Raw genomic sequence first — 24,361 nt, 5'->3', positions numbered from 1 at the left:
AAGAACTGGAAAAACCAAGGGTGTCAGAGGTCTCCACAGAAAAGGCACTGGGCACAAGAGCTGTACATGCTTGTGTCACTGAATCATACATAAGCACTGACCATTTGTGCAACACTGAAAGATACTTAGTATTTCACCAGATCATGGGCATTTTGAAGTATATTTACAACTTCCATTAAGGAGGCAAATTATTGGGACCAAACTTCAGTTTTTGAATGAATCTGGATTTTGTCTCCAGAATAAACAGATGTATCTCGATGCCCAGTTCACACCCCATCTCTTCTGCAAGCTACCCCAGTTTTCCCAAGTATGCTCACTCCCTTTGAAGCCAACCCCCAGCTCACTAACAGAGGAAACCTGTCACCTTGACTCTGGGGGGGTTCACATTTGTTCGGAAACAAGTCGATCGTGGCTCTCTGGGTCAATGCCATTTTCCCAGATGAGGCAGTGAAGGACCAATGCAGCGGACACAGCTGGGAGTCAAGCCACAGTCATTGTGTAGGTCAAGACTTCTTAGACCTTGCTTCACTGCCAGCTTTGCCCAGCCTGCTGCCTTGTGAGCAGGGCCTCTTGGGAAGGGTGAAGCTGCGTTTGGGTTTCAGAGTTGGTTGGGGAGATCTTAGAAAGACCCCCAAATGGCTTTCCTCTCTGTAGGGGCTTCATGAATAGAGTTCAGTTCTCCTGCCCGCTTGACGGCATTTACTGTGAAGCATCATCTGTCTTTGACCGTGGACGCATCTTTCTCTGGAAGTTTCAGATCTCTATCACCAACCGATCTTCATCATCGCTGCTGGTGTCGCTGAACTCCACGCGAGTTTGCTTTCTCATTCCTTCCAAACTCCTCTTCCTGAGGGTTTTCGAAGGGGCTGCAGGGATCTCCGTGGGCTGCCCTGGGCTAGACGGAACCACACCATCCTTTAGAGCGATGAATCCAGATCCTTGACATTTCCCACTGTCATTTCCTACAGGAGGGCAGGGGACCCGCACTTCCCCACACCCGTATTTCCCCCCCGAAGGGAAAAATGTCTTGTGTTTCCCTTCCTCTTGGTGTGAACTGGCTGAACCTGGTCCTGAAGCTGGTATTTCAAGATGAGTTTTTCCAGTGGACCCCAGTGGAACTGAACCTGAAAGTCTCTGCCCAGATGAAGGTTTCCCTGGCAAGAGTGATGGGGACACGCCCTCTGCTATCGCTTTTCTGTCGGGGGAGCTTTGTGTCAGAGTCTCCCTTGCACCCTGGCTGTGGTCTTGTGGTTCCACACTGTGAATTCCCAGGGTTGTGTGATCTGCTCTTTTCCCCAGAGAAGGACAAAAGGCAGCCACAGAGGTAGCAAGGTCATGGCAGAGAGAGGTTCCTTTGGACTCAAAGGAAGAAGGTTCTTGAGCATCTGAGGAAGTACGTGGTGTGGGGTCTGTGGAGACTTGCTCCTTGGGGGGCGGCAGGTGAGTCTCAGGCAATCCCACGTGCAGACCTTTGCCACGGGCTGGAAGTCTGTCATCAGCCACTGCCACCAAGGAGTCGGATGGCAGAGGTGATCCTGGCCTCACAGCTGTATTCCGAGGACGACGACCCCCATGCTCCCCGGCAGATGGAGAAATCTGCAGCAGTGTGCAAAGGAAAATAAATGGAGGGGCGGAAGGTTAATTGGTCAGAAACGCGGTCCTCAATGGGGACAAGGTCTGGAGGTCTTAACAATTCTTTACAGAGCCTGAACCTCGATACAGCGCTCTCATCAGTTTTCATTAATAACTAATTGGCGCATTAACCCCCGTAAAGTTCCGTGCTGACACACAATAAGCTACCGAGGCAGCTCTGTGTTTGCATCTGGCCTTGTGAAAACCCAGCCGCTCGATTATCCAGCCGGCTCCGAGCATCCGATTTTAAATCATCGCTGCTCCTGCGGCGGGCACTTTATAGTACCGTGCATTTGAGTGTTTCCGGATCAGCGGGTTTTCAAGGCGCGGTCTGGACTATAGCATTTTCATGTTTCTCAGCCCAAAGCCCCCCAGTCTGCCTGGCATTGATGCCGCATTGCAGTGACCTCCGCAGGGTGACAGGCATCTCTATTCAGGTACGAAATAATAAGGGACTTGGGATTTTTTAATCAACTGTGAGATCATCCCAAGTTCACAGCCCAAGTCGCCGTCTGATTGAGCACAATGTCTGGAGGCGTCTGTTTGCCTCACGGGGTTTCTGTGCCAGGAAACCTCTAGGTGGCCCAAGCGAGTTTTGCCACACTGGACACTAACAAGAAAAAAGAGGCATAAATCTAGAAAAGAGATAGGCAGAGACCGCTCAGAACCACAGTTCCCACCTTCGAGGTTGATCTGTCTGTTTCCCTGACAGCTCTTGAACTTGGGTGAGGACAGGTGCTTCCCGAGCTGTGTCTGTTGCCCTCCTTCCTCTCCTCCTTCTCTCCGTCCCCAACACAAAGAGAGGATTCTGAGGCAGCACAAGGTGGCTCCCTTGACAGATTTAGACCTAAAAAGGGGGGAGGCACATGGATATACACCTGAAGTTATAAAGTCAGCCAACAGTCATTTCCTAGGAGTTGATCTGTGTCTTCACGACCAGCTCTGAACTCATAGCCTCCTCTCACGCGGTGTATCTGGGAAATGGATTTGCCGTGAAACGGTTCACGTGGTCAAGCAAAACGTCTCCACTTCTGATAAGGAAAGAAATGGCAAAACCAATTCCCAAGGCAGAAAACCCCCTTGATTACAGATATTTGAGAAGATATTTCATGTGAATCTTTTTTTCATCAAAGTCATCTTCCTGGCCACATGGGTTAATTTGGGGTTGGTCTGAATTCTCTGGCCATTCAACTGAGGGTCGAGAGTAGAAATTTCCCTATCATGTAGGATGCCTTAGTCTCCATGAGGGCGCTGACAGCAGGAGGGAGGTTGGTTTTTGTGTTGCTGTGGTTCTGTGGTGGTGTTTGTGATGTGTGGGGGGAGAGGGGTGACAAAGATATGGCCTTGACAACATCCCCAAAACAGCATCTCCCTTTCAGGGGAAGAGCTGCCCTTCCCTCGTCCTTCATCGGTACTCTCTCCTCCATTTTGTCATATTGGCCTGGGATACAAGTCCGAAGGACCACAGAGTTTCAGCAAGTAGATCCCATCATGAGAGGAGATCAGAAAAACATTCTAGAAGAGCTGTGTCACCAGAGAAAAGCATTCAACCCACTTTTACATCTGCTTTTAGCTTGATTAACGTTACACATGCCCAGAGTTTTTAAAAGTCAAGTGTTTCTGTGTATTAAGAGAAACAGCCACACCTGCCCACCCACTCATCTTTTCCCACTTTGGATTCCTTTTGTATTTATCTCCTTCTCTCCTAAGAACAAGCGCGTAGCACCCCTCCTGGATTCCCCGTTTCCGGTTTGGAGGATAGCCTATGATGTCATGAGGGGAGAGGAGGGTTTAGGACGAGCTCCCCCATCCACAATCCTTATCACCTGCACACCTGGGCACACCCCCTCCCCTCTCTTCTCTCTACAGTCATACGACTATGATGTCATAATTTTGTTTAGGACATCCAGTGTTTACATCGCTAAGCTGAGGAACACGCTCTTCACCACCAAGCCAGGTAGCGTGCTGTGATTACATTGCCTTTCTTGCCAGCACTGTTCTCCCTGGAGTTAATCATTATTTTGTCTTTTTCTTTTGCTTACTTTTTTGTATGGACTTATTCCTAAAATCATCCTCCCACCTCCTTCCCTGTGGTCTTTTATTTCATTTATTAGGTTCCATTTCATTTCCTTGGAAATCTGTCTCTCAAAACTTTCTGACCTGCTCCCAGTGGACCACTGCTCCCTTGGCCTGATGGGGGCTGAGCCCGTGCGCCACCCTCATCCTGGCAATTTTCTTCACCTCCTTGGTTCCTGGACACCCACGCTTCTTTTTCCTGGGTTTACTTTGTCTGCATTCTTTCTTAACGCAAAACTTCCAGCAGCTTCATGAGAAAGGGTGAAATAAAATTGTTTAGACTTTAATTGGCTACTTGTCTGGGTATAGCTGTCTGAATTAAAATTCACCTTCCTTCAGTAGAGCTCAGCTCCACTGAGCTCTAGTTGTTGAGAAGTCTGGAGCCAACATGATTCATGGTTCCCGATCCTTTGGAGGAAACCTTCTGGTTTCTCTCTCTCTGGAAACTCCTAAACTCTTTTTATGCCAGTGTTACCGTGGTCCTGGGTCTATTTCCATTCATTGTCAGGACACTCAGTGGGCCCTTTCAACGTGAACCACGTCTTTCCATTTTAGAAAAATATGTTATTTCTTTGATATATTTTTTTCCTTATTTTTTGTCTTTTCTTTTTCTAGAACTGCTCTTCGTAGGTTATTGGACATCTTGATCTAATCCTCTATTTTTCTTATCTTTTCTCTCCTATTTTCTAATTCTTTGTCTTTTTCACTTGGGAGAATTCTTTCAACTTTCTATTTCAACTCAGTGGTGTCCGTGTCTGCTATCATGTTTTTAATTTCATTATTATTATTAATTATTATTATTCCTTCTTTATAGCATCCTGTTACTATTTCATGGCTCCAACATCTTCCCTTCTGTCTCAGGCAAGATTAACAATGATCTGTTGTCACTGTTATTGCTGAAGTTCGCCTCTTCCTATATTGTCTCTCTTTCTTCCAAGTTCCTTTGCTTCTGTATGTTTTTATCTCTCTTTCCCACTAAAGGCTTCCCTGAGATACCCGGCAATCTTAACTACCTGCTCATGTTTAGGAAATAGGCACTGAAAAACTGGTTAGAAACACTTTACAAGCATAAAATGTCAATCGTGGACCTCCCTGCAGGGTTATCTGGTTGCCCTGTTGATGTGGGGAGACCTGAAGCAATCCCCGTTAGGTCTTCCACACAGGCCGGTCGGCTTCTGCCCAAGGAGTTCTCTGATCTCCTGCCTGGAAGGTGGAAGGCAGGTCCCAGCATCCTGCAGTCGGAATTGGGATTGAGAGCGGGGCCTCGATGTGCAGTGCCAGCCTTTGCTTAAACCCCCTGTTTTCAGTGCAGCCCTCTTGCTCCCCAGCATTTTGTAGAGTCTCCAGAGAGTAAGCCCAGAGTCTTATCTGGAGGCGACAGCGAGGGACGTGACCAGGCTCTGAGAAGCAGGGGCGGGGTGCAGATCTGGGGGGGGGGTGGTTTGAATGCTGCTGATTCTTTCAACCAACGCTCCTGTTTTCAGCCCCACCTGGTACCATGGATTTCTGAATGTCTAGGGCTTGACCACTGTTAAACAAGGATTAAGTTCACTTGGGTCTGCTAATCAGTGACCACTTAGCCTCTGCATTCCAGCCCCTACAACCATGGCGCCATTTCTTCTCCGGTCATCTTGTCCCCTTGGGCCTGGGCATTCCAAACACATTCTTTCACTAATGTCTGGGAGGGAAGTGTAGGAAGTGTATGTGCTCTGTCCTCCACCTTGATCCCAAAAGAACAGACCTACTTCTTATACCCCCAGGGGTAGGTCACTAAGATGATCGAGCACACTAATCTTGAGCAGATCAACTTTAAAAATCCATCAACGTTGCGACAATTTGGGAAAGGAAGCAATGATTTTTCCTTTAATACAAACAATCTTCACTTGTGCACCACGTTACTGAGATCACCTAAAGATGCAGCACCGGGGTCTTTGGTATTTCATTCATCCGTTCAACAGACATGTCCTGGGCTCCTTCAAGGAACCAGGTACCATGTTCAACCCTGAGGAGTTGGAGGACAAGACCAAGGTGCCCTGGCCCTCAGGAGCCTCTGTTCCGACGGGGAAGAGAAACAGAGACAAGTAAGATAATTGAGGTTGTGACGGGGGTCACGAAGGAAATAAACAGGGGGAGGACCCCAGAGAGGAACGATACACAGGAGGCTATGACAAAGATGCAATAAACGGGAGAGGGTAGAGTAATAACAAAAGTGATGATAAACAGGGAATATTATAGAGAGTAACAGTCCCTGAAGGGCAGATTACAGAGAGTAACTGGCTTGCCTAGTTGAGGAAGGCATCTCTGAGAAGGTGACACCTGAAATGAGACCTTCAGGATAAGAATAGCCCTCAAAGGCCATTCCAGACAAAGGAGGAACAGAGGCAGGGGCCCTGCGGTGGATGGAGCTGGGAGGATTCAGGAATCAGTGGACGGCGGTGGTGGAAAGACGGTGGTGAGGGAGCCACCAAGGGCTCAGATCTTGTCGGGTGCAGGCAGCCCTGGGAGGGGGTTTAGATTTTATTCTTCATTCATTGTGAAGAAACCAGTGTTTCCAGCAAGAGGTCTATACCTTCTAACGAGGCACCTGGCTACTATGTGGAGGCTGAAGAAGGAGAGAGGGGAATAGGATGGGAAAACCAGTTACAAGGTTCCCAAAGTAGTCTAGGGGGCCAGGTGAGATGACTTGGCTACGGCAGTGGAAACAGAAATGGAGAAAATGGATGGATTTGAGATCCATCTGCATTCTCACCTATGAAAAATCACCCAAAGGCCACAATGATGAAAAACGTTTCTAGAGCTCCAGAGTTTACCAAGCCCAAGCGCCTCGCTCTAAGTGGATTAAGCTGTGCTCCCACAGTGACAAAACCACCAGGCAATTCATTCAATTCAAAGAAGACGTAAAACCAATTAGTACAGAGAAAATAATCAGATTGGCCAAGCATCTTCTCAGCAGGTCATTTGGGTTTTTAAGCTTAACGAAAAGGTCACGCACGCCTTTGACCAATAACTTCTGACTCATCCGAGGAAGCAAGGGAAGAAAATACATTGATTTAATTTGCCTGTGACCTAACAGTCTACAGAGAAAAGTGCGTTACCTTTAATCATTGTGAAAAATGCCCAAATAATGTCACAGAAGTGTGTTAAGCGAATTGTGACTCTTGAAGAAGGAAAGCATCCTTGCTATTAGATGAATGGCCCTTTTCAAAAGGTCGGTAGGGCTCCACTCAAGGGTTAAAGCACAGAACGGCATCCTCTTTACGTTTCGGCATCACTCTGGGAATCACTTTGTACATCTTCAGAAATTATGGATTCCACCGTCCTATCGCAATCTTTGCGAATTCGACCGCTCTTACGCAATTACCAGAATCTTACTATAGGACCCATCTCTCATCACAGCTCTGTGTGCTGTTCTGCCCCCCCACCCCGATTCAAGGCTGCGTTTTTAATAATTTCCCTCAGAAATCATTGCCCAACCACGTGGAGAGCGGAAGAGACTGCTTCGTATTGTAGCAAATTTAAATTTAGCCATCTTGGAAAGGCGGCAGGAAACTGTAAAATAATTAGAAGGAAAACGGAGTGAAGAAACAACACGATGAAACTTACAGCTTAACTGGTGACATCTTTAATGTCAAGTCTCCTGCAGGCTGTCTCATTGCGAGGCCTTGTTAAAATGCTAACAGACATATTACTCTATTATATCATTATCTGAAAATGTAAGTAATCTGATGCCTTTTCATCAGTTGCCCCAATATACCCCAAACCTCCATGAATTTGGAGTCCAAAGACGCTGAATTATAAGGAAGGGGCAAAAATGAGTCTATCACGTTGGCCTCATTAAGTAAGCTATAAGCATCAACACGATCCCAGGGGTAATCTCCCAGACTACTAATTTATCTGAGATGAAATTGTTTACAAGCAGCCCTGTCATCGAAGGCTGCAAAATGTGCTAGCAATTAAAATGTGCAATTACTTAAGGAAAGCGGGGCAGAACTCTAAAAGGAATCACTATGTGGGCAGCTATCTGCTCATATTCCAAATACTAGTTGAGCCCCTTTGAGTCCATATTTTTTGAGCCCATTTATGAGCCCATATGATGGAGCCTAAATATTTATTGAGCACTGACCACAGTCAACGCTCTGTGCCAGGAACTGTGCTGAACACAGGCAATGTATTCAGTGATGGAGGCAGATACCCTCGTGGAAATGACAGTCTAATGGGGGGAGAAATTCAGCCAGCAAATAATTACACCAAAAAAAAAAAATCACTTACAAATAACAAATGCTGGAGAGGGTGTGGAGAAAAGGGAACCCTCCTACACTGCCAGTGGAATGTAAATTGGTGCAGCCACTGTGGAGAACAATATGGAGGTTCCTCAGAAAACTAAAAATAGAGCTACCACGTGACCCAGCAATCCCACTCCTGGACATATATCCAGACAAAACTCTAATTCAGAAAGATACGTGCACCCCTATGTTCATAGCAGCACTATTCACAATAGCCAAGGCATGGAAACAACCTAAATGTCCATCAACAGAAGAACGGATAAAGAAGATGTGGTACACATGCACAACGGAATACTACTCAGCCATAAAAAAGAATGAAATAATGCCTTTTGCAGCAATATGGACGGACCTAGAGACTATCATACTAAGTGAAGTAAGTCAGACAAAGACAAACATCATATATCACTTATATGTGGAATCTAAAATACGACAAATGAACTTGTCTACAAAACAGAAACAGACTCACAGACATAGAGGACAGACTTGTGGTTGCCAAAGGGAAGGGAGGGTTGGAGGAGGGATGGACTGGGAGTTTGGGGTTAGCAGATGCAAACTATTATATATCGGATGGATAAACAACAAGGTCCTACTGTATCACATGGGGAACTATATTCAATATCCTGTAATAAACCATAATGGAAAAGAATATGAAAAAAATAAAAGTCCAATCAGAAAAAAAAATCACCAAGCATATGTAGCGAATGCTAGGAAGGAAAAAGCAGAGGGTGCAATGAGATGGTACAACGGGGCCCTGACCCCACCTGTATCCACGGAAATGAGTAAAACCACGCATACTGTGAAACCGTTCCCACATGCCACCTGTTTGGGGCTGGTTTTCTCTCTACCGAGTCTGAATTATTCATTCGAGTAATTATTCAACCAATATTTTTTAAGGCTCTATGGCACACCAGATATCAGACTAAAATTTTCTGCAAGTAAATTCATTTGTTTCTGCAATCGTATTACAATTTTTGTTTATAAGGCCTCTGAAGAAGAAAAAAATACGGCTGAAGATGATGAAGGGAAGAAGCTCTATTCTTCTCAGGCAGGGGCTGGGGACATTCATTCCAATCAGAAAACAATCAGAAGTGGGTGGACTGTAGGACGTGGGGAGCGGCCACCCACTTGAGTCCCACAGGCAGAGAGCGACTTGAGAGACAGCCAGGAAAATATATTGATCGAGTACAGCATCGGGTATTTCTGTGCTAGCCTAATGCAGTCTTCGGAAGGTTCGCCTCTAAGTAATCACAAATGAATCTTTTATTTCAGAAACCACTTTCCTTTGTGGTTCTCATCTCTTTTCTATTCCCTTGATGAAAGGCAATGAAGACAAGAACTGTCCCCGCACAGAAATTCTTCACCTAATAGACTATGTTTAGTGCAAATCGGTGTTTAAAATATTGCTTTAAGGGGCTTCCCTGGTGGCGCAGCGGTTGAGAGTCCGCCTGCCGTTGCGGGGCGCACGGGTTCGTGCCCCGGTCCGGGAAGATCCCACATGCCGCGGAGCGGCTGGGCCCGTGAGCCATGGCCGCTGAGCCTGCGCGTCCGGAGCCTGTGCTCCGCAACGGGAGGGGCCACAACAGCGAGAGGCCCGCGTACCGCAAAAAAAAAAAATCTTGCTTTAAGTTAAAAGTTGTATCCTGTCCAGACAACAAGAGAGTGACTTTAAAATACAGAGTGAAAATAGGATGATGAAATCACGTCAGGAAAAGAGATGATCGAAGAAATGCCATTTGAAACGTTAAATGCCAAGACAGAACACAGCAGCCCATCTAGTCTATGTATCGTTATTTTAAAAGTTTCCTATGGCTAAATGAAAATTGTCTATGAGGGTCCCTTCCTGGGGACCTAATTGATACACTCACAAAAGCTTCTCATCTTGCCTCGAGATTTACACGTTGGAAGGAAGGAGAAATTACCCTGTTTCAGCAATTCCGGAGCTCTGTGACTTAACTAATAGCTTTAGGGAAAGAATTAATACTTCTCTATTAATTCTAATGAGAAAAGATGTAGGAAAGTCATTTGCTCCTGTCAGAGAAGGAGAGAGAAGGCAAAGGGGGAGAAAAGCCCTGGAGAGACCCCCTCCCCAGCCTTGCTGATTCTTCCTGATGCTTGGGAACATTCTGAGGAGAACTCTTGTGAGAACAGAAGGGGAGAAGGGTGCTTGCCCGAGGCCCTAAATCACAAAAAGAAAACCCAAGGGAACAAAGGCAATGTCTCCCTTTCTTCCAGGGACTTATTCAAGCCTCTTCATCCAGTATTTAGAAATTGTACCTTTTACGTGTGTGTAATTAGGTAAAGCTTTTACTTGGGAAACCACCTGGAATCACGGCCGTGTCTACACTTCTGTTCCGGAGATGAAAGGAAAGTGTTTTGATCACTTTCTCCGCTCAGATATTTTCTCGCAATGCGGCGAATGGGGCTGGTTTGAAATACTTCCGTGACTTTAAAGCTTGGTTGTGTACAGAATTCAACAACATTCCTTCAGAAACCGAGACAGAGGCCTACAGGATAGAGAGAAATAATGAAAGTGGCTCAGGAACACGCTCAACATCTCAACATCTACCGAAGAAAATGGGATTTGTGGGTCTGTTTGAGCCAGTGGTTTTCAGCCGGAGGTGATGTCCGGGGACTTTCCTGGACATGCGGTACACAGGATGGACCCACGGGCCACCCTGGATGGACCCAGCTGCGAAGGTCAACAGGGCCACGGCTGGGAAACCCTGGTTGAAACCAAGAATCACAAACTCAAAAGCTACAGGGCCAGGCCAATAACAGAAACAAGGGCTTCTGCCTGGCGTGAGGGCTGTGGATGGAGAGGGAGGACAGGCCCAGCCTCCAAGGGCAAGGCTGCCCCTCAGCTCCCACCCACCAAGACCACCGAGGACCAAGCATCCGGTTTGCCGGATGGAACTATCCATTTTCCAAGAGAAACCGGAAATCTGAGTTCCATGATTCCCTTTAAACACTGATAACGAGTTAATTTTCAAACAACAGCGCCGTGCTAACCAACGTATGCGTGGCCTGAGTGCTGCCAAGAGAGGCCAGCGTGAGACCCTTTGTCCATGAAGAGGTTCAAGGGCGCCCACGATGAAGGGAAGGCTTTAGTCTCCGCGCAGGCTCTGCTCCTTTGCAGAAGCAGAGTTTCTTTTCAAAAATACTGTTAAAAAGGTATTTATGGGAGAGTAACCCTGTTTTGGAAAAGTAATTTAGCAGTATCTTATAAAATGAAATTTATAATTATAAAACGTGCATTGATCCAGCAACTGCTCTTTGCAAAATGGAGCAAGAATATTTACTGCAGCAACAGCTGTGGTAGGAAAACCAACAGAACCAACAGGAACATCCAGCAGTACAGGAAGAGTTGAATAAATAAAGATGGTAGAGCTATACTGTGGGATTTTGCGCCATTATTAATATGATCTATCGATCTGTAATATATGCCTAGAGTTATATACAAGATATATTAAGAAGAAAAGAGCTGTCGATGACTATGTGTGGCATGATCTGTCTGTGTAAACCACAAAATAAAGTGTCCATCATGGATGTGATGGCCACATCAGCCCAACTCTGGCAACCTCGGGGGGCCACGAGGCTGGGGATTGTCGAGCTTTCCTTGCATATGTCAATGTTGCTTTTCTGTTGCAACAAGTATGGGATTGCTTTATTCGTTTGAAAGAAAAATCAGAGGCAAATAATGACACTGGCTCTGAAATTCAGACTGAACGTCATGAAGAAAAGCCCCAGAGTGTACAAGGGAGGTCATTTCAATCAGAACACACATCTGACAGAGGGAGATGGACCCTCACACCCTCATACCAAGAGTTCAGTTTCTCAGGATGAGAAAAGGTTGAGAAGACTCAAAAGGAAAAGAAAAATATATTTTCCCATCTCTAACCAAATCTGAAGTATTTCTGTTCTAGCCTCATTTTTTTGTGTGAAATTCTGCCTCTTCCGAGTAATCATTTTCCAATCTCTTTTTTTCCAGAAACCACTTTTCTCTACGATTTAAATTTCTCTTCTCTTTCTCTGATGAAAGGCAATCAGTTTGAGAACACTTCACTTACCATTTTCTCTAAAAAAATATATTTAGTGGGAAAGTATGCTTAAAATCTTTCAATAAGTTGAAACTTGAATCATCCTCAGACAATAAGAGAATGCCTTCAAATAAAGAGAGGACAAATTGTGGGGAAGAGAGAAAACGAAATGACGAACAAAGAAAAGAAAGGAAGCAAAAAGAAAAACCCAGCTAATATTATTTGAATTATTTAGTGCCAAAATTGAATCAAGAGAACCTACTTTAAGGGATCATTACTTTCAAACTTTCTTGACTCTAAATGAAAATTGTAGCAGAAAAAAAGTTCAGGCTTTGGAATATAATTGATGTGTTTAGGCAAGCGCCTCATCATTTCTTAAGATTTACACCCTGAGAAGGAGGTGTTACCCCTGTTTCAGCAATTCTGTAAGCAATATTACTTAACTAATGGCTTTAGGAAAAGAATATCTCCCCATTAAATCTGACAGGAAAAATAATGGTACGGAGCCATTAGCTCTAGTCAGAGGCGGAGAGGGAACTGGTGGGTGACGGAACCCTGGAGTTCAGACTGCCATTTTGTTTCTCTCAGGAAAACGTCTGGAGGCGATGTGTGACAAAGACAGCAGGGCACAAGTGACATGAAGTAAACCTCCCCAGGCCCACCTCTGCCAGTTCACTCAACTAACAAAAGTTGAAAGGGTGAAAAAAAACCCCAACAATTCACAGCTACTTAATTTCAGAGAATTGCATCACCATCCTCCCATAATATTGAACTATTCTACCTTTTCAACAGGATTAGGTAAACCTTTTATCTCAGGAAGTACCTGTCAGAGAAGTTCTCTTTACCTTTCTATTTTTTCAATGAAAGACAGCTGCTTTGATAACGTCTGCCTCAGAGGAATTTTTCCTAAACTATGTTAACGAAAAAAAAATCCAGTTAAAATGTTTCAGTCCCTTAAAAGCTTAGGTACGGACAGAAAATTCAAAAGAAGAGATTCCGGTGAGAAAGAAAGTAAATGAGGCCAGGAGAAAGCACAGAAGAGGCTCCTTCACCTGGAATTAAATATGGGGTTACTGTTAATGATTTAAGAAGCTCAATTCTGCCTCGCTGAGGTAGTACACACGTAGGTGAAGAGAAGAAAATTAGGACATAATTATATAAGGATTTGTATTGTGGTAAATGCCACAAAGGAGATGGGTTATGAGTCATACCACAAGGACACCTAATCTGGCTTGAGAGGAAATGACCAGCCTGAGGAATCATGAAAATGTCACCTCAAAAAACCATCCAAGGATTGGACTGATCTGCAGGTTGCCTTGGGTAGTACAGTCATTTTAACAATGTTGCTTCTTCCGATCCAAGAACACGGTGTATCTTTCCATCTGTTTGTGTTGTCTTCAATTTCTTTCTTCAGTGTCTTATAGTGTTCGGAGTACAGGTCTTTTTGCTTCCTTAGGTAGGTTTATTCCTAGGTATTGTATTCTTTCTGATGAGATGGTAAATGGGATTGTTACCTTTCTGATCTTCTGTTGTTAGCGTCTAGAAATGCCGCAGGTTTCTGTGAATTTCTTTTGTATCCTGCAACTTTACCGAATCCACTGATTAGCTCTAGTAGTTTTCTGGTGGCATCTTCAGGATTCTCTATGTATAGTATCATGTCATCTGCAAACAGTGATAGTTTTACTTCTTTTCCAATTTGGATTCCTTTTATTTTTTTCACCTCTGATTGCCGTGGCTAGGACTTCCAAAACTATGTTGAATAAAAGTGGCGAGAGTGGACATCCTCGTCTTGTTCCTGATCTTAGAGGAAATGCTTTCAGCTTTTCGCCATTGAGTATGATGTTAGCTGTGGGTTTGTCATGTGTGACCTTTACTTTGTTGAGGTGGGCTCCCTCTATGCCCACTTTCTGGAGAGGAATAGTATGAAACCCCAACTGGGTTCTTCAGAGAGAACATAGTTGAAGGACCCACCAGAGGGACAGAAAAACACATTTATCGAAATCTCACTACATGCCAGAGGATTTCTTTCTCCTAATGCAGTTTTCTAAGCAATCATATGTTTTATTTCAGAAACTACTCTCAGTGGTGCTTATTCTCTTCTTTGATGAAAGGCAATCAGTTTAAGATTTCCCTCTCAGAGAATTTTTTTTTTTTTCCCTGAAAGATGTTGAGTGGAAAGCCATGTTTAAAATCAATCCTGAAGTTAAAAGTTTGTTCCCAGACCATAAGCATGTACCTAAAATTTAGAGAGCCACTCTGGGGATGAGGTGAAAGGGAAAACATACAATTACTGAAAACACCATTGGGGATCTATAAGGCCCAGATCGAAATCAAGAGTATCTACCCTTTGAATCATGGTTTTCAATGCTTCTCATTACTAAAGGAGTCTGTAAAGATGGTCCATTTCTCGAAATACGATTGAGATATTTGAGAGCTCATTTGTCCTCAAGATTTGCATCCTTAAAAAGAAACTGATCCATTTCAATGGTAATAGCTGGGAAGAAAGAGCTTCCCTCTTCTCCTTCACTAATCCTGATAAGGGGGGAAAATGGACCAATTTCCAACTAGAAACAAAGACGAGAAAGAAAATATTGGCATTGGCCTCCTCCATTTTGGTTACCCACTCACCTTAGGAAAGCAAACATTCTAAGTTCAGTCTCTGTGAAAAGATAAATGTTCGGGGAGAATCTAGCTCTTCCCTCAACCCTAAACTGCAGTAAAGCTTAATTAGACAAGAAAACCAGGACACAGGATGAGAGAACACTTTTCTGGTTTTGTAACATGTTTAGGTACGCCTCTCACATGGTACTTGGGCATTTCTTTTCTTTCTTCAGAGCACCTGCCACTCTAGTTCTACCTTTTCTGAGGAAAGGCAAGTGTTTGGAAAGCTGAAAACTTTCTCCCGCTGAGATATTTCTCCTAAACAACATTAGCGAAGGAGTCAGGGTAAATAAAATATTTCAATAATGTGAAATCCTGTGCGCGCACAGAATTCGACAGCATTTCTTAAATACTGTTGAGGAGCAAAGGGGACTGAGAGAAAGGGAAGAGAATAAAGGCAGCTCAAAAGACTCTTTGAAAACTTTTCAGACCAAAATTTACTCAAGAATGTATCCTTTCAGCCTGATTTTCTAAGTGGGGTTTTTCTTAATAATGAAAGAAACTCTACTGGGTGGACTCTGCCCATAACTGAAGGACTTTCAACTCGCCCTCAGCTCTTCTCAAGATTTCCAGCTCAAAAGAAAGAGTACTCCTGCGACTGCAATTCCGTAGCAATGCGACTCAAGGAGTGTGTTTTGAGCAAAAGCCTCTATGTGGTTTCTACGGATGCTGGCAGAAAATAAAGGGGGACAGTCATGAGTTCTTTCAGCTGAAGCAGGAAATAAAATACCAAGGGTTGACTCTGCCCTGAGATGAAGAGGCTTGACTCGGAAGTGCACGTAACAAAGGGGAAAAGAGTAATAGCAGGAAGAGATAGACCCAAGTCTTTCAGAATCCTATGAAGTCACTCTTTTGTCCTCCCACCAGCTTTAGAAATTCTACCTTTTATGATGGGAAACTTGAATTCAGGACTTTTTTTTTTTTTTAACTTCAGAAACTCTCCTAGACTCAGGGTCACACCCTTTATCTCCCCCTACATTTAATCAGTCTGCTTAAAACACACTGGAAATATAAAAGCTCAGTTACACAACCAAAGGCTTTCCTGGAAATACAGGCAGGACTCCCAGCGCAACATTAAGGAAAAAGAGAGGCTAAAGAAGAAAGAATACCGCCCCAGAAATAAATGTTAACCCTACCAAACTCATTAAGAAATTTGATTTCTAGATTTTTTTTTTTTTTTAAGAACAGCAATTGACATATTAGGACCGTTGAGAAAGTCAACGCTTTGAGGCATTTAAGAAATCTTTACGTCTTTCCTTGAAGATTTCTACTCCATCACCCATAAAGGGAGTCTGTTTTGCAAGTCAAAACCACTTTAGGAAGGAAGACCCAGATCCTACAGAAAGTGGGAGATGCCCCTTAACCCTTGTCTGGGAAAGAGTATAAATAATGTCACACATCCAGAAAATTCCACCTGGGGAAGGAGTAGGGAATGGAGTGGAAGATGAGACTTGAGGTAGATATACAATTCTGCATAAATGATATACAGAGGCGAAGGAGGTTGTGGGAACAACAGAATTTAAAATATGCAAATTTTGGGACTTCCCTGGTGGTCCAGGGGTTAAGAATCTGCCTTCCAATGCAAGGGACGCTGGTTCAATCCCTGGTCTGGGAACTAAGATCCCACATGCCGCGCGGGGGCTACTGAGCCCGCATGCCACAACTGGAGAGACCTGCCTGCCACAATTAAGACCCGACGCAGCCAAAAATAAATAAATACTTTAAAAAAGAAAAAAATTAAAAAAATAAAATATGCAAATCTTGCTCCAGGGAGAGAAGACAGTCTTACAAACTCCTGCCTTCAAGCAGTTTCTGGAATCCTCGCTGGGGGTGGTCCCGAGCAGGGTCGGGCTGGGGTCACCACTGCACCTGACCACACAGCTGGCCCCTGGTTATTTTCTTGAATCAAAGACAGTTGGTTTGATAAGACGACCCCCCCCACACACTCCAAAATTTTCTCCTCATAGAAGTCCCAGGGTCTGTTTAAAATGCCTGGAGAAAGAAAGGATGACTCAATTACGTATGTAAAACTAAGGTCCAATAAAAGGACGTTAAAGAAGGGGAAAAAAACCCAAAAACCCGGAAACGTCAGCAGTTGTCATGGAAAATTTATTCAGGAAATCTTCTTGACTTCTGTCTTAAAATATGTTATTACTAAATTCAAATCAGGAAAAGAATACACGGCTTAAATTATCATGGAGTAAACTAACATAATGGTTTTGAAATAAAGTAGTTTACACTGTTCCTGTGAAAGCTGAGAGAAAAATAATGAGACAATAGTATAACATCTATCAAAGAATGAGGGCTAGAAGCACCGAAGAGGGGGTTCTGGTAAGCTTTCTCAGTCAGACCTCTCATGAAAATGTAAAAAGAAGAAAAGTCACTGTGGGGAGAGCATCAGAAAGATGGGAAATGGGCTTGAACCCCAGAGGATGCTGGCACCCAGAGAGACAGGATGACAGCAGCCTGCCAGGGAGGGGAGTCATAAAGATGCTCACGGCAGCTTTCTGCCCCTTCAAGGGGTTTTCAACTTCTCTATGCAAAAGCAACCTTCAGCACTTGCATCTTGAGAAATAATGAGTCTATCTTATCTCAAATATTTCTCTCGGACAGAGGAAAACAAGCCTGCCCATTTCCCTTGTAGAATACCCTCCAATCCTGTATGTTCACCGTGAGCGTCTGCCAAGCACACTTCATTATTATAAAAGTTCTCTCAGGGAAAGAAATCCCTACCGAGCCTCTAATAAATACGAGGGGGGAGGGCAAGAGGAGGTGAAATAGCAAGAGGAAGATGATAAAATTTAAAATAGGTTTCAGTGTAGAAATGCACCCTGCCTAGAAGGTCACCCCTGATTACAGCTTCTGAGTGTGTGTTCTGAGCCAGAATGGGGCAGCTTTGATGCTGTCTCCCGCACATATTTCAAAGAGAAGAGAAAATTAACCCCTTTCTTTCCAGGGTTTGGCTTGGCAAAGAAAGAAAGTGAAGGTGACCTTTCATCACTCGTGGAGTGACAGGACTTGGAGGATGCGCGCCTCCCTCACCGACCTGGCTTGGGGTCTGGGTGTCTGGCTGAGTGGCCTCAGGTCACAGAAGGAAATGCCTTATCCAAGGGAAGCAACCCAGAAAGCAAAGACGGGCAGAGGGAGACACAAAGGGAAGTGGGGGGAGAGAGAGAGAGATCAAAATAGACTGATTACAGGCGAAACTGGGGGGTCCGGGTGCCCAGGTGACCGGACCAGCCTCCCACCCCTCTTAAGAGGCAACCGATTAAGAGCTGGAACAACTGACAGCCCAGGAGTCAACCCAGCTGCAGGAAGAGCCCCACGCCACGCAGACGGGGAAGAGATGACAGAGCACCCCCAGGCTGACCGGAAAATGCAGACGTGAAATCAGACATGAAAGGACATTCAGGTCCATTTTCAAGCACATGGGGTCCCCCCGGGATGGGCTGGGCTGGAAAGGGGGGTCTGAGGGCCTTAGGGAAAGGCGGCCGGATGAAACGTGGGTGCCCAGTTAAATCTGAATGTCAGGTCAACAATGAATCGTTTTTAGCATAACGTGTCTTATTGCTATGTTTGGGGGCATACTGTGCTAACACGTATATGTTATATACACATATGTGCACGTGTGTATATACATGTACGTATTTACTGTTCGCGTGAGATTCGGCTTTAACTGGGTGCCTGCATTTGCACCTGCTGACTCTGGCCCCCGGCGTGAGGCGTGGGGAAGGGGAGCTGGCTGGGCTCAGAAGCAACTGCCCGGGCAGCCACCGCCTCCCCGCAGGCTCCAGGCATTGCACGCCGCCGTCAACCCAGGGACAGATTGACTCAGGACGAGCCATTATTATCAATAAAGCCGCCTCTGTGAGGAGGTGCCTCGCAAAGGTTTTGAGTGGGGACTTGGTCCCAACAGCCCTTGGTGACGAAATGACTTATGAGGGTTCCAAAAACCCTGCGGAGACGAGCCCACCAGCAAAAGACAAAAGACAAGCCCACCAGCAAAAGACAAAGAGAGGAGCAGCATTCTGTGGCCCTTCTACTATGGTTAAGAAATGTTTAACACCACCACAAAGCAACAACCTTCAGAAATTACCAGTCTCTACAACCTCAGAGCTGTTTCTCCCATCCCCATGGATCCAAGGACCCCAGGCTATCTATGATCGTCCCCTAACCCAGCCCCACCAGGAGAGGCCACCAAGGAGAGCTCACTGTTACAAAGGGTTTTTCTGGGTGAGAAAGCCAGGCGAGTCCCTAATAAACACAAGAGGGGAAGGACGGGGCGGCAGAAATGGCACGGTGGAGATGATCACGTTCAACACAGGCGCCACGTGGAAATGCTTTCTGGAGGTCGGAGCCCAACGGCCGCATTCCAGTAACTGCAGGTCTGGACACATTTTCCAGATGAGAGTTTCGTTAGGCTCCTAACTTCTACTGCTACAGTTGTTTCTGTTTTGTTTTGGTTTGGTTTGGGATTGCACCGCACGGCTTGTGGGATCTTATTTCCCCGACCAGGGATCAAACCCGGGCCCCCTGCAGTGGAAACACGGAGTCCTAACTACTGGACCGCCAGGGAAGTCCCCTCCCACTAGAATGTTTAAGCGGGGCCAGGGTAGAGAAAAAGAATAAAACCCCTTTGCTTCCCCATTTAAGCTAGGAGGCGAAAAGAGTGCAGACTTTGGCTTTTATAGTGAAACTTGTCAATGGTGTGTACTTCACAGAAGGGCAAGGGTTGACTTTGCCATTCACCTGAGGGCAAATGGCTCGTAAGAAAATGGTACCCATCCGAAGGAGAGGCCTCAGCCCACAAGACAGGGTTCCCTGAAGGGACAAACCAAGCCACCCAGGAAGACACTGTGTGTTCCTCTCCGCCTCTTCACCTGGCAGAGGGGAGAGAAGAAAACAAATGGACGAATGGCAGGTCTGGTCCAAGCGGCCAGTCGGCCAGCACGGCACACACACACACACACTTCCTTTTGTGTCCGATGGAAGCAGAAAAGGTCCAGGCACGTCACGACAGTACCTGGAGTTTGGAGGGCTCTCAGACAGGCCCAGATGGAGGAATGAATTTAAAACGACTTCAGACAGACCCAGGAGGCCACAACACATAGACAGAAGGGAAAGGACTGATGGACGGTCAGGCTGTGAAAAATCGGAATCCCACATACTTCCTGTCAGTTCAAGACATTTTTAACCTCACTATGCAAAATCAGCCTTCGAAAAGTCTATTTTTTAAAAAATTCCTAGTCTGTTTAGCTCAGAAACATTTCTCCCCCGTAGATGAGGACTCAAGGCGATCCACATTTTCCCCACTGAAATCGCCCTCCCCTGCTACCTTGCCCTCGCTGGCAGAGAATCGGATGCGTGCTCCGTTATCACGAAGGTCCTCCGAGGGGAAGGAGGCTACGCCCACCTGCTCATAAATTCAAGGAGAGGAGATGGGAATCGATGAAAGAGTACAGGGTAAATAATAAAATTCGAAATAGGTTTCAGTGTGGAAATGTACCCGGTGGTTCTTTCTTTTTTTTTATATAGGTAATATCTCTCCTCTGATGACAGGTTCTGGGTCTATTTTCTCAGCGAGAATTCTCATGCACTGCCTATCAAATATTTTCAAGGAAAATAAAAGGAATTTACTTTTCCAATAATGTTTTGGTTCAGGTAGAGACGACGGTGAACTTCATCACCAGTAGCGGCTCTGGGTTCTTTGTTCTAGAAATAATAATTACCTCCTGCATCACAGGAGATGAGATTGGGCAAGTGAGGAGAGATTTCAGGGCAGAGTTTGCAACCGAAGGAAGCCAGTGGTAGAACAGGGACGCAGAGGCAGTCCTGGACACTGCCGGTGGAGAGAAGCAGAGTTCCTGTGGGTAAAATGTCTAATGGTGGGAGGCGGTGTGAGATCACTTGACAATGGAGAACCTGAGAGACCTCAGCCAGGTGATCAAGGTCGACAGCGGCAATGATAAGCCATGTTGATGGTTTAGCCTTGATAGGATGTTATGAGAAGGGCACTGCGCCTCTGGGGTCTTGCTCCTCAGACCCATCCCCCTAGTCTAACCTCGAGAAAACCACTAGACAAACCCCAGTGGAGGGACATTCTCCACAACAACTGAGCGGGACTCCTCCCAACCGTCAAGGGCATCAAAAACAAGAAAAGTTGGAGATGCTGTCAGAGACAAGAGGCACCTAAAAACCTCCTGGAAGTGCACACTTTCTCCCTTACTCTTTAGATCTCGGGCACACGATGCAGCTCTTCTTCCGAGATGTATCATGAGAGCATTTTTCCTTCACTGATGGGTATATATATATTTTTTCCAGTTCTCCCATTTCAAACCACTTTCTCTGATACTACCCAGGGTATTGGGCTGTCAGGACAAACTACCGAATTTGCAGGGCCGAGTGAACATGAAAATGTGGGGTCTTTATTCAAAATGATTAAGAATTTCGACTCATACAATAACCAAGATATGGAAGCATCAATAGGTGAATGGATAAAGTGGCCATCAATAGACAAAAGGATAAAGATGTGGTATATACATGCAATGGAATATTACTCAGCCATAAAAAAGAATCAAGTCTTGCCATCTGCAACAATATGGATGGACCTAGAGGGTGTCGTGCTTAGTGAAATAAGTCAGACAGATAAAGACAAATACTGTATGATTTACTTATATGTGGAATCTAGAAACCAAAACAAACATAACCAAACAGAGTCATAGGTACAGAGAACAGATAGGGGTGAGGAGAGGAAGAAATCGGTGAGGGAGATTGAGAGGTTCAAATTTCCAGCTACAAAATAAACGAGTCACTGTATGAGATGTACAGTGTAGAGAATACAGTCAAAAATCGTGTGATACCTTCGTATGGTGACAGATGGTAACTAGACGTCATGGAGAACATTCTGAAATGTACAGAAATATCGGATCGCTGTGTTGTATAACAGGAACTAACATAGTGTTGTAGGTCAATTATACTTCAAAAATAAACTCATAGAAAAAGAGGTCAGATTTGCAGTTACCAGAGGTGGGGGCGGGGGCGGGGGAATTGGACGAAGGTGGTCAAAGGTACAGGCTTCCAGTTATAAGGTAAAGGGGTGCCAGGGATGTAACGTACAACAGGATAAATATTACGGGCACTGCTCTACGCGATACGTGGAAGCTGTTAAGAGGGTGAATCCTAAGACCTCCCATCACAAGGAGAAAAAATTTTTTTAATTTCTTAAATTTTGTATCTGTATGAGAGGGTGGATGTTCGCTAAACTTATCATGATAATCATTTCATGAGGTATGTAGGTCAAATCATGATGCTGTATATCTTAAACTGATACAGTGCCGTATGTCAGTTGTATCTCAACACAACTGGAAGGAAAGAAAGAATTTCAAGTCATCCCAGCAGACCAAGCTTGGGGCCTTCTGAGTTTGGCCCTGTGTCCTGCACGGGTCACAGGCACACCAGGATTTCCGTTCGAAGGTGTTTATTTCTTCTGATGAAACCAATCTTAACATCAACCATGACAAGAACCAACAGAACAGTTCTTCAAGGACAGAACGAGCTGAAGAATGGAGCTCTTATGTGGACGAGGTGAGGCTGTGTCTGAAGGTGAGGGGCACACCTCTGTGCTCTGTTACTCCCCAAAGGACCCCGAGACCCCCAGACCGCTGGCTGACCTTTCTTCTCGGGGAGGAACCCAAAGCCTATGGTGGCAAAGCTGCTTGCGGCCAGAGGGAGGGAAAGCGGTGAGAATGAGAAGCCCATCTGGGTTGTTTTCTCTTTTATTCTTTTTCAGAGGATGGGGAGAGGTCGCAGATTGTCGGACACAGACACAGACACACGCATTAACACACACACACACACACACACGGATTAACTCATCAACGCTGGGCACATGGTGAAGGCAGTTGTCGGCTTTGATCCTCAGGAAAATTAGAGAAAGGCCTTGAAAGAGTCCTTCAAGGTCTCTCCCCAGTTCCTGCCGTGTGTTTGGGATAAAGCAGAGGTGCGCTTTAGGTCTGATAAATAAAACTTTCATCTGACCACGGCCCCCGTGTTTAGAGGAACTCTGCATGGGGAGGAGGCATGGGTACTCTTCTTCCTCTGAAGTTATCATTTCGAAGCCCTTGGCTTTGGTAGAGTTTAAGCTCTTGGCTGTTTCCTGATGAGACTGGGGTCTCCTGTTCGTTTGTTTTGGAGCTCTGTGTTTCGGCCGCCCTACGGTCTAGGGTGGAAACAGACGCAGCTGAGTTTCCCTTGATTCTGGTCAGGCCACCTGTGCCCCTGCTATGCAAGTTTTCCCCCCACCGCGCCCAGAGGGGCTCAAAGGCAGATGTTGGGGGGAGACCATTGGCCAAAACGGCGGCCTTGTGAGGCACAAAGCCAGTCATTTCGGGGCGGGGGTGGGGGGATGGTTACTGAGCCGGCCAGGAGTTGTAAAGAAATGCTCACCTCCATGCACAGATCACTCCCCTCTGTGCCTCCTCATCTGTGTAATGGGAGGAAACTAGCACTTCCTGCCAGGGCGCTTGAAGGAGTTATATGGGTTCATACCACAAGCACCACTCTCAGGACCTGGGATAAATGCTCCTGGGATAACGGCGGGGCTCTTATTCCTGCTAGCATGGCCTGTATCATCACCGCTCGGTGTTGTCTTAAGTCATTAATTTGTGGTTTGTGGCCCGTCTCCTTCCACCTGGAACGTCAGCCCCATGAGTGAGGGTTCACGGCCTGTCTTTATGGTCCCCGTTCTTCCAGCACCTAAAGGTCTATGAGTGAACAGCACATATTAGGTGCTTGATAAACACCTGTGAAATGAGCTTAGGGAGTGAAACTAAATCGGTCTGACCCCAAAATTTGGGCCAGATGCTGCTCTTCCCCTTGATTTCTCAAATGGCAAATATGACCCCTGAACAGAGATTTTTTTCCCCCTTTGATGTGATGGTAGGTGCACAAGCTCCAGGGGAAGTTCGGCAAGGGTTAATAAGTGTCCAGCATCTCAGCAACTCGGGTAGGGGCCCCAGGGCAGAGGTGGGCCCCAGGGAGCATTCCCAGTTGGTCAGGCTTTACAGAAAAGCTCCTTTTCTGATGAATTCACGGCAGTTCTTCCTTCCCACCCCCACGAGTGAAATCAATAATGATTTGACTCTGCTCCACTATTCCCACTGATTATAATCATATTTTAAAACCCTGATCATTTTTTTAAACTCCATTTAATGTCAGTTTGCATTCATCAAGGATTTTTTTTTTCTTTAAAGCGGTAGTTCTCTTCAAAGGCTCAGTTTGAATTTTGAACGTAACAGGCTCTATGTCTGAAGGGAATCTGAAGAAGAAGATTAAAGGTGACCGCAGGTTGCAGCCCTGTTCTCCCCAAGAAGGGAAGCAGAGCCTCAAAATTTACACGCCAGCTCACGTTTCCGGGCCCCATACAGCTTCCATCCTCTTCGTTCCACTGAAATTAATTTTCTTTTAGGGGATATACAGGTATAACCACGAGTTCTCCCCAGCTGATCAGTCGGGGGTACTGGGAAGAAACAGTAGCATATGTACGAAAAATGGGACACCCTCAAGCAGCTATGACAGTCTCACACCTTGTTCTGTGTAGATACTAGCAAGGTGTTTTTACTACTGTTATTACCATAGCTCACCATATAATTTGAGATTCCTTCGGTGGGCAAT

General features: G+C 45.4%; 1 protein-coding gene across 1 annotated transcript in view; it reads right to left on the bottom strand.

Annotated features, from left to right (window-relative positions):
* Positions 1-753: 753 nt before the first annotated feature.
* Positions 754-24,361, bottom strand: part of ZNF831 (zinc finger protein 831) — a gene marked incomplete at both ends in the record, with an annotated part of 77,525 nt that continues 53,917 nt past the window's right edge. Inside the window, 2 exons of the mRNA XM_082670755.1 lie at positions 754-1,596; positions 2,313-2,479. Of these exons, the coding sequence (XP_082526881.1) occupies positions 754-1,596; positions 2,313-2,479 (1,010 nt within the window). The remainder of the gene's footprint in view (positions 1,597-2,312; positions 2,480-24,361) is intronic.

The sequence above is a fragment of the Grampus griseus genome (genome assembly GCF_964374135.1).
Source record: "Grampus griseus genome assembly, chromosome: 14".
Lineage (NCBI taxonomy): Eukaryota > Metazoa > Chordata > Mammalia > Artiodactyla > Delphinidae > Grampus > Grampus griseus.
The sequence above is the reverse complement of the archived record's forward strand: the minus strand, read 5'-3'. Positions and strand labels throughout refer to the sequence as shown.